At 38.1% G+C, this 15,977-nt stretch overlaps 1 protein-coding gene across 2 annotated transcripts in view; it reads right to left on the bottom strand.

Moving 5' to 3' along the window:
- Positions 1–955: 955 nt before the first annotated feature.
- ASZ1 (ankyrin repeat, SAM and basic leucine zipper domain containing 1) overlaps positions 956–15,977 on the bottom strand; it is a 38,070-nt gene continuing 23,048 nt past the window's right edge. For both annotated transcript variants that reach the window (XM_027668188.1, XM_027668181.1), the window contains exons 8-13: positions 14,609–14,684; positions 14,221–14,277; positions 6,917–7,029; positions 3,532–3,637; positions 2,997–3,110; positions 956–1,193 (exon numbers count right to left, since the gene is read on the bottom strand). In XM_027668188.1, the coding sequence (XP_027523989.1) occupies positions 1,047–1,193; positions 2,997–3,110; positions 3,532–3,637; positions 6,917–7,029; positions 14,221–14,277; positions 14,609–14,684 (613 nt within the window). In that variant the 3' untranslated portion in view covers positions 956–1,046. The remainder of the gene's footprint in view (positions 1,194–2,996; positions 3,111–3,531; positions 3,638–6,916; positions 7,030–14,220; positions 14,278–14,608; positions 14,685–15,977) is intronic.

Consider the following 15,977-nt stretch of genomic DNA (forward strand, 5'->3'; position numbering starts at 1 on the left):
TGCAGTAAAATAAAAAGCAGAAAACTGCAGTTACAGCCATTGGAATAGCACTCAAGTTTTTATCTTCTCCTTACTGGTCTCTGGAGAGAATACCAAAGACTAAGATTCCACACAACATTTCTGAAAACTGAGAGACCTAAAGTGTAACACACCCATCCAGGTTAATGTTTTTTTTAGACTCCTTTTGTTTCATTTTGACAGAATAAAGTCCCTTCCAAAATATTTTGCATTTTTAAAGATGTTTGTTGAAGTCTGTAAAAACATAACTGATTTGAATTCACTTACACCAATTCCCCTTTTTCCAACATAGCTGTTTCAGTAGAGCAGATCAAAACCAGTTATTAATGCTTCATTCTGGGATTACAAACACCTTTTTAAGTGGACAAAATATTAAGAAAAAAATTCGTAGTGAAAGATCAGACCAAGAAAAAATGTGCTGCTATGCCTTCTAAGTTGCCTGCATTCTTACAGCAAAGCACTGTTATAATCCTTTTAATAGACGTAATGAAACTCTTAATAGAAGTGAGTATCCCTAAGGAAACAGATTTCAGGCATAATTTGAATATCATAGTTCAGTGGGAAATTACTTTTTAGGCAATGTGTAAAAAGATCTCCACAGTCCTCTTTATTGTGAAAAGAAAAAAAAAAGTATATCTCTCTGCAAGAGAAAAGATCTTTATCAACATAACATTGAATATGATACTTAAAATATTTTAAACCCTCCCAACCCCCAAAACACATCTGCATTATAATTTTAAATACAAACATGTGATATAATCAGAAGAATTTGCTTATGTTCATCTCTGAACAGCTAAAAGTAAAAAAAATGAAACTAGTAATTAGTAAGCAATAATCACAACTTTAAGCCAAAAAAGAAAAGCAGCTTCGACAGGATTTTAGACCTACATTGCATACAAAAAATTTTCAAAATAAATGTATAACGTACTCTTAAGTAACAGTTTTAATTTTTAATAACTTTATTTCTAGATCGAAGTACATACTTGATACTACTACAGATATGATGAGAAACAGCACTAAACTTAAATTCAGGTTTTCTTTACCACTAATTTAGTTATAAAGAAGAAAAATCCAAATCCAAGCAATGTTACTCCTCCCATCTTTACTAATCTTTTTTCCAAGGTGGTTGCTTTTTTTGGAAGTTTCACTTGGTTGGGTTCATTCTTCTGTTCATGCTGAGGCAGATGTTAAGTTCACATAAAAAGCACAACAAAAAAAGTGTTAGTGTGAAAGTTTATGAAGTATTTTATTAAGTGGGTTATAAAGTACCCAGTCCTAAGAATTCACATGCATCTAGGATTGATATTATTTCTTTCTATCTCTGTCCTACTTCAACTGAAATAGATGAGTGTGTAAACCTTTATCTTATCTAATACTCAATCATTCTGTAATATATATTAGAAAAACAAACTGTTAATTTACAAACTTAATTACTCAGGAGTAAAACACAGCTAACAGATCCTACAAAAACCTAGTAACAAAACAACTGAACTCCAATAGTCAAATGTTTTAACCAGAACTTTTGCCATTTAATTACTGAAACAACTGCTTATTAAAAGAGCAAGTTAAATACGTAACACGTTAGCCTTTGTCGAAATTAAAGGGACCATGGAAAGTACCTTACAAGTGCCTGCTCAAATACATGTTGAAGCTGAGTAGAGCCTTGTCATGAAGGACAGCAGGGTTAGGTTCTGATTTCCTACCTTACTTCATAATGCTTAGAAGGCCATCCTATTTACTGCACTTTCAAAAATTATATGCTACAGACATGTACTGCTGACAAAGTCCTGTAATGACTAAGCTTAGCAAACAATACTGAAGACTTTAAGGGAATTTATACAAACATTTTATATAAGTGGTTTAACTGTTCCACCTAAATTTGCACTTTTCATAATAAACATTTGGGTGCTCTACATTCCAAAGTGTCCCATCATAAATTAAGTAGCACAAAAATGTTTTGTATTAAAGCCTTCATAACTGAAATTCATAAAACACAATAGGATTTTAAAAAAACAAAAATGGTATTTTTTAAGCAATTAGAAGGCTGTTTCAGTGGATACAAAGACATTATGCTTCATCTTGACAGCTGTAAAACCTTAGGCACAGATAAAAGCAATGTCAAGTGGCACCTAACTCAGATCTCTCCCAGTCCTTATAACTAGCCTGCACACACACAGGAGGCAAATATATACACAATTGATTATTGCATATGCAAAAAATGAAACAAATGGCTAATAAGTGTTTTGCCACAATCTCTCCCTCTTAATATATTTGGTGTTAAGTGATTTATTGGGAGAAGGCTGTTATATTACATTAAATTTACTTAAACTACAGGAAATTGCATTAGTAGCATTATACTCAAGGTCTGAGTTCCACATGGCTTCGTTCAGCAACAGATTCCTTTCTGACACTGATGCTCCATTTACTCTACCGCAGCGGCCGTTCCTTTTACTACCCTATTACTTAAAATGACCCCATCTGACAAGAGTGTGTCACTGTGTTGGTTTGAGAATGACTGATATGGTGCTAACATCTAGCCTTGACCTCTCCCACCCTCTTCTTTTGTCACTCCACAGACTTATCTGGGATGCCTCCCATTCAATCCATAAAACCTTAGTATCTTCCTTGTAAGTCAATAATTCCAAACAAAAGATTCCTTAATTAAAAAGAGTGTCACTATTCAGCGTCGCGTTTATGCCACAATGGTTGCCCAAGAGCGCAGGGACACATTCCACTATTCTTTCCAGAGGGAGAAAGAAAAAGGTAGATCGTGCCTTCCTTTGGAGGCTCTCCACACTGCTGTGGAATATTCCAGATTATTTCTCATTCTGTCTGGGGAAAAGTGGATGCAGCCCAAGCTAAGGATAAAGAGCCTGTGGCAGACCAACGTATGAAACATTTCCCTGATGGTGTCACATCTGAGGTTGCATTAGAGACCTGTACACAAGTATTTAACAGCCTTAATCACACACACTCACCTTCACTACCAGGTCCTTCAGTTTGGCAACTTCTTCTCCCAGATTCTTAACACTGCAAACCAAATCTTTGCAGAGTTCAATGTAAGTTTCAGTCGGTGCCCACTGCAGTACCATCTGTTAACAGTTACAGTTATTTGCCATAATTACATAATTTTAGATTATAGTTTAATATTCTTCAGTTAATGTATCATAAAAGATAGTGCCAGAAAAAGTTTATAACTGCATTTATGCTGGTTTTTAATTGTACGATTTATGTACAACATAATCTACTACTCTTTAGCAGCGTTTCTTGGAAACTTTTGTCACATTAACTCTCCTATCAGCAGAAACATAAAGAAACAATTTTATCTCCTTTAACTGGGTGGCTTAACTCTTTGAAATAAATTATTTTTTAAAAGTGTCCTTTACAGAAAGAGCACTGGAGAGCTCTATATAGCTATATAATAACCAAGACAGTTGATAAGTGTTCATAGGTTTCAATTTAAAAGATAGAATAACAGATTATAAATCAATCTTCTCTTCTTTGGTTTAATACCTTGTGCGAATTTTTGAGAAAATGCTTATTCATGGTCTGCACAGGAATGATCAGCTTACTACACTCTTTATTCAGCTTCTGAAGAAACTTGTAGAATTCATCTTCACTACAAAAATAAAGCAATATTTTATTATTCATCAAAATACTGCACCTTTTGCAAGCCAAATATTACGTATGCATTTCCAACCCTGGCTAGTGAGTCAGAAATGCAGTTTCATCACATACAAAAAAACCCCAATGTCTTTTTAACAGAGTAGTTAAAGACTACTTTTAATATCTTAGCAAGTTTTCTTTTTCCTTGTTTGTTCTGTTTCTCCCCTCTTCCCCCTTTTTTTTTGGACGGATGATAAATTATTAAGTTACTTGGAATATTTAGCTAGTAAGACACACTAAAAGCTGAAAAAGTGTCACCAAAAAGCTTTTCAGAAACATTCTATTAACCTCCATTTCTAACTCTCATCAAGCCTGTATTATCAATTGCAACATTTCATTCCATGCTGCGTAATTTTGTAACTCACTATGCATAATAACTGCAACACTCTATTTTCCTGTGTGTGTGTGTGCACAAATCCAAGTCTTGCAACACCAAAAAGAGAGATCTTGTACTCAATTTTATGCTACATATCAATATTTCTGACCTGCAGCTTACATTTTTGAGGCAGATATGGGAGGAAAAAAACCTGCTTTCTACTTTTAGAGCTAAGACTGAAATGAATAGGTTTAGAGTCATTTAGTCTCCAGCACAGTGCAATAAGATAAGAATTCAATAATACTGGCTTGGCCCTTGGATCTGGAAACATATACCTCAAAGGCCTAAAATATCTGATGTTACCTATTTGGAAGAACATTTATACTTGGTGCTCAAATACAAACAGGAAGACAACTCTGATCAAACTAATTTTCAAAGAGTGGAGAAAAGGGATTAATTTCAACATTAGGATTCTAGAGGTTCCATGTGACACTGACTCAACATTACTGGAAGCATCAGAGAATTTTAGCTGTAAGTCATGGTGCTGGCCAGAAATTTTTTGCTATTGACCAGAAGAGGTAAAGAGGGCAAGGAAGATCATCCAATTGTTTTTACAGTGACCTCTCAAACCCTGAAAAACTCCTGAGAAGTGCCTGTATCTCCAGTAGAAAAGTTTCCATTAGCTCTGAGCCATTTGGGTGAATAACAGGTAGAGCCAAAACAAGAGATAATTATTTATACGTTCCTACTGCAGAACTTCCTCTTCTGCAGATCCATAGGATCTGAATAAACTAATTCAGATCCCAACACTCCTCTATTCCCTAGGGCAATCTGCTATTAAACATAAATGCAACATGCTTACACACCATCTTACTTGCTTCTGAGGGCAAAAAGGTATCCATGAAATTTGCCAAACCAGTAAACTAAGCTACGTGTCAGTGCAGTGCAAGTATCTAAACAGAGATGGAATTTAGCCCATAGAGTGTCATAGAAGGCTTTCCTTCAGCTTTGGCACAGGATCATTAGTGAGTAAAGTTTCAACCACTGCTCAGAACGTCTGTGATTTGCAACAGTGCTGAACTGTTAAGACTTTAACATTTAAACCAGAAATATCTAGATGCATTAGTAGGTATGCTGGAGGTTTAAAACCAAGACTGCTCACGGTTTTCATGAAGATGGGGAAGTAAGAATGCCCATTATTACGTCTTTACAAAATAAACTATTATTTGTTTCAGAACAGTGTAACTGAACTGAGTATTTTGAGTAAAAACCCAAACGCTAAACATCTGGAGATAGTCTCAAAGTTTCTCTCACATTACTACAGTCAAGCCATAATCACAAACATTTCCTTCTACTTAGAAAGATAACTTTTCAGCTGTCTGGGATCAGCTATGGCACCTTCTGTGTTTCATCATAAAGGAAATTATTTTTTTGAATTCTGGAAGGATTCTCAGCAAATATAAAGAGTGTCATGGGCTTCAATTTGAGAGGGGGAAAGAAAGAAAGAAATACATTTATTCTTTTCGTACCACTTCACTTCTTAACAGTTTAACCCCCCCTCTGGCCCATTTTCATATAATTTTATACCCACTGCAGTGATTTGTTCTTATATTTAGAAATGTTTTCAAAAAATTATCACTTTTAAAAAGAATTAATGGCTGTCAAAACATCAGTGGCTAAACAGTACTAGACACTCTCTGAGTTTATAATCAATCAGTTCAACATTTTCTACTATGTTAGTTTTTCTATGACCTAATGACTGATTTTCCTTCTCACAGAATGACTTTGAACAAGTGGGAAGTAAAATCTTTATATAACAGCATGTAAACATAGCCTATGATTTTAGTCTCAAGGTCAGATTCCTAGAATACATGTCAAGCTATTTTCTAAAAAACTATGCAGTCCTTGCCATAATTGAAATGCTGTCATATTTTGTGTACTTCCATCTTCAATCAATGAATTATTTTCTGGTTTAGAGAACTTCCTATGATCTTAACCCACACTGTACTAGGAATTACATATGTCACTGGCGTGTGAGACTGCACCAGATACCATTTGGGTATTTTATTGTATTTGGCCACACATGCAGTGAATGGATAATTTTTTGTATTTCTCCACTTGCTCCCTCTGTTCAAATTTTTAAGCTGCTCTGTTTGAATGTGTATATTGAACACTATTACGGAACAATCTAAAAAACCCACACATTTTAACTTAAAAATGGATAAAGCTTAAACTGAGAAAAGTCCCCTCAGCTCAGGCCTGGCTTCCACGGTACTGCACAATACTATGCTAAAAGTATGATGGGTATTGCAGAGGTGATGCTTAAAGACTATAATGGCAAAAAATATCAAGTTGAAATGGAAATTTGAAGGAGTAACACTTCCATAAAAAAAGTTTCCTTATAAATCTACTGATACATATAATCTATGATAAGGAAAAAAAACCCAACAACTTCTGAAGTGCTTAATTTGTAAGATAAAAAAATGAGGTATTTTAGAAGCCAGTTAAAACTGCTTCCAGTGAAAGAGAAAAACAACAAGAAAGTCCTGAATTTATATGGAAATAACACGTATGATTTAAGATACACATGTACAACATTTAATTTATCAGTTCAAAATTAAAGCCCTATGCAGAAATTATATGCATCTCTCCTTCCCACACATCTTTTTATTGTACCTTAAAATCAGAAAAATTTGATTGCAAGACTAACAGAGCCTGCCTTGTCTACGCTTCCAATGTTCTTTATAAAAAACACACCTACCACCAGCTCTCATAATCCACTAACTAGCATATTCTTATGAATGCTATGCATGGGATAAGGTGTGAGAGAATTTTACCTTTGAGCAGCAGAAAATAATGTAGTCACCTTAAATAGTTAATATTTCACTTTCATTTCCTCAGATATACAGTTAATACCTCAATTCCAACTTCAAAATTTCAGAGAAGTCTTCAATTCTTTTTTCATCCACTTGCAGCTCGTTAATAGCACCTAGGAGTTTCTCTTGATCTCCGGGATTTGTAATGCCAATCTAAATTTAAAGAGTAGTTCCAAATACAATTTACTTTTAATACTTATTAGACATAACAGTACAGTATCATTTATTACCTGAGCTTCTAATTATTATGAGCCAAAATTATTACAACCAATTACAACGTATGTAAGTGCCAAAGGAAAAAATAAAACCACAAAAAATACTTGATGCAGAACAGAATTACAAGAGCTGAGAAATTGCCAAATTGAAGTTGCACAGGATACTCAGAAAATCTGCTCAGGGTTTATTAAGAAAAATTAATAGCAGCTTGTAGAAGTACCCCTGTGTTGTTAGGATGCTAAGCTTATCTATTTCAGAATCACCAGAGTCATCTCAGACAGTAAAATAACGAATCAGCATAATGGTGATGCAGCATTAACTCAGAATAAACTATCACATCAGCATCAGTTGGAGAATTTTACAGAAAGTGGTCTTTTTTAACTGAAGAAAATCACAATTTTCCTAAAAAAAAAAAACCACCAAAAAACCACTAGTAACTAAAATTCTCCAAGTAATGCCTGATATAGAAAACACTGTCAGCTGTGTTTCATCAAGTATCTCAGATTAAATGTTAAGTCATATTTAAATCCTAGGTTGAGAGTTTTCTTGCAGAACACTTAAGTAAATTAAAAAAATAGTCCTTTTGTTTAAAGGGAAATGCTTCTGTGGCACATTCAGTACTTTTCCTTGCTCATCTGACAGGACTTCTAGTGCTAGTAGCCCTAAGATTCTCCTCCAGAAAAGTGAAAAACTGCATAATGCCAGCTCCAAGTATGACTTTGCTCCTAACTTTTCAGCTGAGTACCTGGATTCAGCGAGAGTAGACCACTCAGGAATGTGAGACTGCAAGGATCCCAGAGTCTCCAATGTTAGGACATACAGGACTCTCACTGATGGTGTGAGGTCCTGAATCTCCCTTCTGCAGCCTCAGAAATCTATAAAATGTTAGTATTCAGAGTATCCCAGATTTCTGCAATTACTGCAGAAAGAATTTTGAATGAACAGCTGACAACACACATCAGATCAAAACTCTAAGAAAAAGACAGTGCCTGGAGAAATGCTTGCTTTATTCTGAGACTATCATTTGTGACACCCAGTGTTCACTGTGACTGCATAAAACTGTCCTCTGAGTTGCCCACCAATCACAGGTAACAAATAACTGTGGGCTCACAAGTGTGTCTTTAACCATTTTAAAACCATAAGTGTACAGACAGGTAAGCTCTTTGGTAAGGTAAAATCCCAACAAGATTTATTGGGAATTTAAGTACAGGTGTCAAGAACTTTTGAGTTTCCAGTAGGTTATCATGGGTACCTGAACAAAATGCACTGAAGTCTTTTTAGCAAATATCATTAACAGTCTTAAGAGAGAAAGGTCTGGGTTTCCTAGAAATTATTTGCTTTACTTATGTCAAGCTGTAAGTTCACTCAATTCATTAGCTCTCACGTTTGCCTTGTGGAGCCCTACCTGATATGAACCAGTATTTTCTTAATGCTTACAAAGCATTACAGGAGTTATCTTATCATGTATATGTAAGCTGATTTATAAAATGGTAGTTACTCTTGAATAGTAAACTTAAAGCAAGAACTCTTATGAAGACTGGGTGTGCTTTTGACTCCACCTTCTCATTCCTGAAATCAGCAAATCAGGATGCAGCTTTCTGATCAGCATATCAGGAAGATGTTGTATTTTGTTCTTCTGCAAATGGATCACTGATTGAGGGCCATCATATCTTGAAAACACAGTTCAGGAAGTAAAGAATGTGATAAATATCACCACAGATAAAGCCTTCCACCACCACAGCAGTTCTGCATATCAAGGTAAAAGGTGTGGAACTTAAGAGACAGGAAGTTGATAGACCAGTCCAGACTATTTCAGAAAGCAGACATGCATGGGACAATCACAGCCCTTCTTTATGGATAAGCAAGTTTTTAAGTCAGTGTTGGTTCAATGATGCTCTGCAGTCCAAATTACATGAATATTATTGTGAAGTGGCCATATATTTAAGAATGTACAAGTGTTGTACAAGAACTTGCTTATATCTGTAAAACAGACTGTGCACTCTTGATTTTAATTTTAGCTACATCAACTCAAAGAACATCTATTTTATTCTTTATTTAAATAGATAAAAAGCAACCCCTGAAAATCCAAGCCCCAAACTCACATTCCAGCATGAACAACACAAGAGGTGAATAACAGATTGCCTCAACACCTGAAAGATGATGTATCACTCAGATAAAACCAGTGAAGCTATGCATGAACTCTTACATCCTTGCCCCCTTGCCCAAGTGGCCACTAATTTTAATAACCTGATGCATTTCTGTCAAATATTAAATGCTTTATTGCAGGGACAGGAGGCAGAGGAGTTACAGTTCTGGAACTGTGATATGGAAGCACATAGACCAGGTAATTATCTAATACATATAGTTAAATTTCTGGATTATATTTTGAATTTTGATGTGTCAACTTTTCATTATACATTTCATTTATTCTCGAATCCAGAACAGGGTGCTGACTTCTCTTATTCTAAATTAAATAAAATTTGAGAAAGAAACCTTTTTAGTCCTAAATGCACCTAGGCATAAAATCACTTCTGTTTCTATCTTACAAGAGATGCTTAAAAAAATAAATAAATTTGAGTGTCATGAGTAGTGCAGAATCAGACAAAATCCATCAAATGTTGAAGAGACACGTCCCAATATATTGAACAGATTTGTCTCAATATGGAACAGTTTATAAGCTTAAGGAATGCAAGGATTTCAGCTTGAAAGACTCATTGTTTAGGCTCTGTTGTAGAATACAGATAAAGATATTTACAGAGAAAACATCTTTCTGATATTGTTTGATGGAGGAAAGTGTATCATGATAGCGACAGGATTTCTCCCTAGTTCTCTGGATACAAAGCAGCTTGGTTCAGAGGCATCCATCAGAGGTCATCATTAATCTTTGTAGTAATAAGATCCAGGCTATTTAAAATAGCTGGCTGTTAACTGAAGGTCTGCCATCAGAGTAAAAACTTTCAACTCTGGAGTTACGAGGGAACAGATTAGATTTGTTCTATCAGCAGCGTGGGGAGAAACTGTTAGCAGAGCTCTAAAACTAGATTGCATCAAGAATTTAGGATAACTTATGAAGTGCTACTAAGCCAGGAGCATTACATAATTTTTTAACTTCTCAATTGAAGACTCACTAATTAAATTATGTCCATGCACAAAGCATGACTTATTTTCCAGGAACTGTTTCCTGCTGTTGCAGAGTTAAGAGGCCATATCTACAGGAATTGTTTTATCTTCCTGTGCAGAAGCAGCTGATCCAGGTGGCTATTTCAGTTTGTTCAAAACTTTCATTTTGGCTTTAAAATTGGGAGCCTCGAACATGTTAAAACACTGAAAGAGAAGCTACCATTTTGAGTGAAATTACACATCTTTGGAGAAGGAACTGTAAGGCTTAGTCATTCGCTAAACTCCACAATTCTATCCCCTTCCCCCAGTGGCCCCTGGACAAAAAAAAGCAATGACTACAACACCAAAGGAGATGATGAATATGAACACGTGCTCAGTCAGATTTGCAGTTTAATGCAATCATGACCAACACAGCAGCTCACACAGGGATGAGAAGAAGCCATAAGTATCTCCTTTAAGAACAAAATTCCTGTCAATAGGCGCTTTAGGATTCATATAAATCTCACACCAGGATGCTGTCCAATGATCCTGAGGTTTCAGAAAAGCAGTAACATCAGAACACATGTTACTTGCCTTATAATATTTAAAATCATAGAATCAACCAGGTTGGAAAAGACATCTGAGATCATCAAGTCCAACCCTTGATCCAACACTGCCGTGGTTACTAAACCATGGCACTAAGTGCCACATCCAGTTTCATCTTAAAAACCTCCAGGGATGGTGAATACACCACCTCCCTGGGCAACTCATTCCAATGCCTGATGACTCTCTTCACAAAGAATTTCTTCCTAATATCCAACCTAAACCTCCCCTGGCGCAACTTAAGACCGTGCCCTCTTGTCCTACTGCTGGTTGCCCAGGATAAGAGACAGATGCCCACCTGGCTACAATCTCCTTTCAGGGAGTTGTAGAGAGTGATGAGGTCTCCCCTAAGCCTCCACTTCTCCAGGCTAAACAATCCCAGCTCCCTCAGCCTCTCCTCAGAGGACTTGTGCTCCAGTCCCTTCACCAGCCTCGTTGCTCTTCTCTGGACCCGCTCCAGCACCTCAATATCCTTCCTGAGCTGAGGAGCCCAGAACTGGACACAGTACCAGAGGTGTGGCCTCACCAGTGCTGAGTACAGGGGAAGAACCCGTTCCCTGGACCTGTTGGCCACACTGTTCCTGATACAGGCCAGGATGCCATTGGCCTTCTTGGCCACCTGGGCACACTGTTGGCTCATATTCAGCCTCCTGTCAATCAGTACCCCCAGGTCCCTTTCTGCCTGGCTGCTCTCCAGCCACTCTGTGCCCAGCCTGTAGCGTTGCAGGGGTTCGTTGTGGCCAAAGTGCAGGACCCAGCACTTGGTCTTGTTGAACCTCATCCCACTGGAATCAGACCATCTCTCCAGCTTATCCAGGTCCCTCTGAAGAGCCCTCCTGCCTTCCAGCAGATCAACACAACCCCCCAACTTGATGCCATCTGCAAATTTGCTAATTGTACACTCAATCCCCTCATCCAGATCATCAGTAAAGATATTAAACAGGATTGGGCCCAACACTGATCCCTGGGGGACACCACTAGTGACCGGCTGCCAACTGGATGCAGCATCGTTCCCCACCACTCTCTGGGCCCAGCCCTCCAGTCAGTTCTTAACCCAGCAGAGAGTGCCCCTGTCCAAGCTGTGGGCTGCCAGCTTTTCCAGGAGTATGCCATGGGAGATGGTGTCAAAAGCTTTGCTGAAGTCCAGATAGATACATCCACAGCCTTCCCCTCATCCACCAGGCGGATCACCTGATCATAAAAGGAGATCAGGTTGGTCAGACAGGACCTGACCTTCCTAAACCCGTGCTGGCTTGATCTGATCCCTTGTTCATCCTGTAGGTGTTGTGTGATTGCACTTAGGATGATCTGCTCCATAACCTTGCCAGGCACTGAGGTCAGGCTGACAGGCCTGTAGTTTCCCAGGTCCTTCTTGCAGCCCTTTTTGTGGATTGGCATGACATTTGCCAACTTCCAATCATCTGGGACCTCCCCAGTGAGCCAGGACTGCTGGTAAATGACGGAGAGCGGCTTGGCGAGCTCTTTCAGCAGCTCCCTCATCACCCTTGGGTGGATCCCATCTGGTCCCATAGACTTGTGGGGATCTAAGTGGCTCAGCAGGTTGCTAACTGTTTCCTCCTGGATTGCAGAGGGGCTATTCAGCTTCTTCGCTCTGTCTACAAGCTCTAGAAGCCAGCTGTCCTCAGGACAACCTGTCTTACTGTTGAGAACTGAGGCAAAGAAGGTATTAGGCACCTCAGCCTTTTCCTCATCTTTGGTGACTGTGTTCCCCCCATGTCCAAAGAACGTATGGTTTCCTTGCCCCTCCTTTTGCTATTGATGTATTTGTAGAAGCACTTCTTATTATCCGTAACAGAAGTGGCTAGATTGAGTTAAGGCCTAGATGAATGTCCTAGTTAGAACAGTTGGGACCAGTTCATCACTGTATAGGTGTAGCCCAAAACTGTGTATTCTATAGCCTTCCATGCCATTTCCCAGAAACTGTTATCAATAGACCATTTACACCATCTGCCCAGAGCAGCCTGACTCCTCAGGCTATAAACTGGGTGTTAAGAGGCCTGCGAGATACGAGGATGTTCCTGTCCTCACAGCCATTGTGGAACTCCCCACCCCGAGGGAGGTACTGGGCATTCCTGCCTGGACTGGAGGATATATATAATCTTGGAGTCTTGGGACTTTTTTAACCACTCGTGAGATCCAGAAGAAGACTGCAGATCACCACACTCAACCGGACTGCAATCACCACTCTCACCAACAGGTTTTTCACTCTCCTTTTACTTTGGACTCAGGGGGCCCAACAAACACCACTCTGTTCATGCCCCAGGGCGCTGGGTTATACATTTGGGTTTTGTGGGTTAAAACCAACTGTTTGTCTGTATAATCGTATTTATTGTATTATTTTATTAAGTTGTTATTCTGACTGTAATCTCTCCTTTGAGTTGAATTCATTTCCCCTGCCAGTTTACCTTTAAACCAGCACAATGAACTCTTAAAAATCTCTTAATTGACAAAGTTCCCTATACCTGCACCCCCTGAGAATACAGAGCTACTTGTGAGTTCTATCAGAACAATTAAACTGTACTCAGTTACAAGACAAAACTTCAAACAAAACATCCTTGTTGATATCCACTCTGAAGGAATAAAACTCTGGTTCCACCTGCTAGAACATGTGCCTCCTTGGTACCCAGGATAGGGAGAAAAAAAGCTGACATCAAGAACATGGCAGTACATCAGCAGCAGGGAGCAGTGTTGAAGCAGCTGTTTTAATGAGGCATCTCTTGTATCCCAGACCAGGCACAGAGTGCTCAGAAGAATTCTGAAGCCTGAAGTACTTACTGTGTTCCAAGGATACTCCTATAACTGGATTTTATTATAGCATCCTCCTGTAAGCACAGGAAGTCTTTCGTTTCCCATGTGAAAAAATCCAGTAAAGACTAAGGAAAAGCAACCTCCACTGAAAATCTCCACTGAAAACTGAAGTTTTGTAATATACATCACTTAGAACTGGATACAGTAAAACACCTTCCCAGCTGCAGTAAACTGAAAGAAGCAAAATCTCTTTTTTTTTGGTAAGGTTTTACAAACCCGATTGGGATACGAGATTCTACAAATTCTCCAACAAAAATTACCACCTCACAAAGGAGGACCACATTTAAAGTAGTAGTTTAAGATTATGTACTGCTAATCCAAGCACTGATTTCCTTTCAGGGAAATCATACTTAAATACTAAAAATGGTAACAACTAAACTTTAAACCAGAACTATTTCCTGCTTAACCCTGATCATTCACTGATCTGTTAGATTACACACTTCATAAAAAGTCTGTCCATATTCACATTAAAATTCAAGAAGTTGCAGAAGATGCTGAAAGAATTCTTACAAGGTTAGAGATTTATAAAGAGAAGGGATTAAAAACATTATAAAAAGAGGAAAAAAAGTAAATTAAGTTTTAAAGTAGTAAACTGACCTGTATTAAGTCATCTTTTTGCATGGTCAGAAGTTCTCTTAAAGTTATATCTTGTTCCTGTATAAAACAAAGGGGTTTCTACCATCAAAAAGAATTTCAGAAGAAATCAGTTTTCACTTGATTTGTGTTTCCTTGTTTTACTTCAGTTTTCAAGAACAAAAGGGATGAAAGAGTTGTTTAGTTTAGAAGCATCACATGTTGTGACGAATGCACATAATCAAGAAATTCAATCTAGTCCATTGTACTTTAACTTACTGTTTTATATATAAACTTCTGCTTAATAAATTTACTTGAATTAATATACTAATAGTGATATAACTTTTTATTATGCAGTAGTTGCATTTGGCTTTCACGGATTACTTGACAGATAGCAGACACACAAGATTACCTTCAATAGTCCTCTAATGTGTTCTAGACCAAGACCATGTAAAAACACTTCCATGTCATCAAAGAGTGAATAGGAACTGCAAAGATAATAAATGAGACTGGAGTTCAAAATAGTGGAAATTAAAAAAAAGACATCCAGAACAAAATGCTATAGAAAAGCTCTTTAGATAAAGCACTGGGGAGTAACCTAAAGCTGCACACACCCACTGATGACAGAAGCATCTCATAAACATCATGGGATGCAATTTATTTTATCAAAATTCTATAAATGTCTTTTCTGTCTAATAAGTTGAATTGAGCCTGAAGGGGATGATTTTCATAAATAAAGATCATTTTAAGTCACAAAACACTCCAACTGAACCTTGAAGTTGGGTCACGAAACCCTGAAAAATGTGGTAGTAGGGTTAAGGAATATAACTATGTATTCTTATCAGATAACATTCATATAAATTGGATTCAGTCCACAACTCTTACCCTTCCGGTTCCAGTTAAGCCAAAAAAGGTTATCAAGAAAACATGAATGTCTGTAACTGAAGATAGCGGAAATTAGTCCATCAAGAAACTTGTTGTCAGAAGACTACTGTTCAGACTGAGGAGGTAGTAAACTCTGAAATGTAGGTTCAGAGTTTAACATTTCAATTTTGATTCCTTGCTCTACTAAGAGATTTAAAAGCATACGGGGGGGGGGGGGAAATAACTGAACAGCTTTCAACATTTAGATGAACTGTAGTGAAGAGAATCAAACCAAAGAACAAATATAAAATCCAGAAAGGACTACTGCTATTGCTACAGTGAATCCTTTGCCAAAATCCTGATTTATGAGTTGTTCTTACTGTAGGCCCTGAAATGAAGGTCTGCCTCCTCTTCACCTCAAAAATTGAAAGAGCATCTTGAGTGCCATCACACAGCATGTACATGACAACCAGGGGATCAGGTTCAGAGAGCATGGGGTTAGGAAAGGTGGGTCCTGCTAGACCAACCTGATCTCCTTTTATGACCATCCATTTCAGGATGAGGGAAAGGCTGTGGATGTTGTCTACCCGGACTTCAGTAAAGCCTCCAATACTGTCTCCTACATCATTCTCCTGGAGAAACTGGCTGCTCATGGCTTGGCCAGGTGCCCTCTTTGCTACATTAAAAACTGGCTGGATGGCTGGGCCCAGAGCGGTGGCGAATAGAGTTACATCCAGCTGGCAGCTGGTCACTGGTGCTGTTCCCTAGGCCTCAATATTGGGGCCAGTCCTCTTTAACTTCTTTACTGATGATCTGGACAATGGGATGAAGGGCACCCTTGGTAAGTTCACAAACGACACTAAGTTGGGTGGGAGTGTTGATCTGCTGGAGAGCAGGAGGCATCTGGACAAGCTGGA

The sequence above is a fragment of the Corapipo altera genome, unplaced genomic scaffold (genome assembly GCF_003945725.1).
Source record: "Corapipo altera isolate COAL_440 unplaced genomic scaffold, ASM394572v1 1, whole genome shotgun sequence".
NCBI classification, from domain to species: domain Eukaryota; kingdom Metazoa; phylum Chordata; class Aves; order Passeriformes; family Pipridae; genus Corapipo; species Corapipo altera.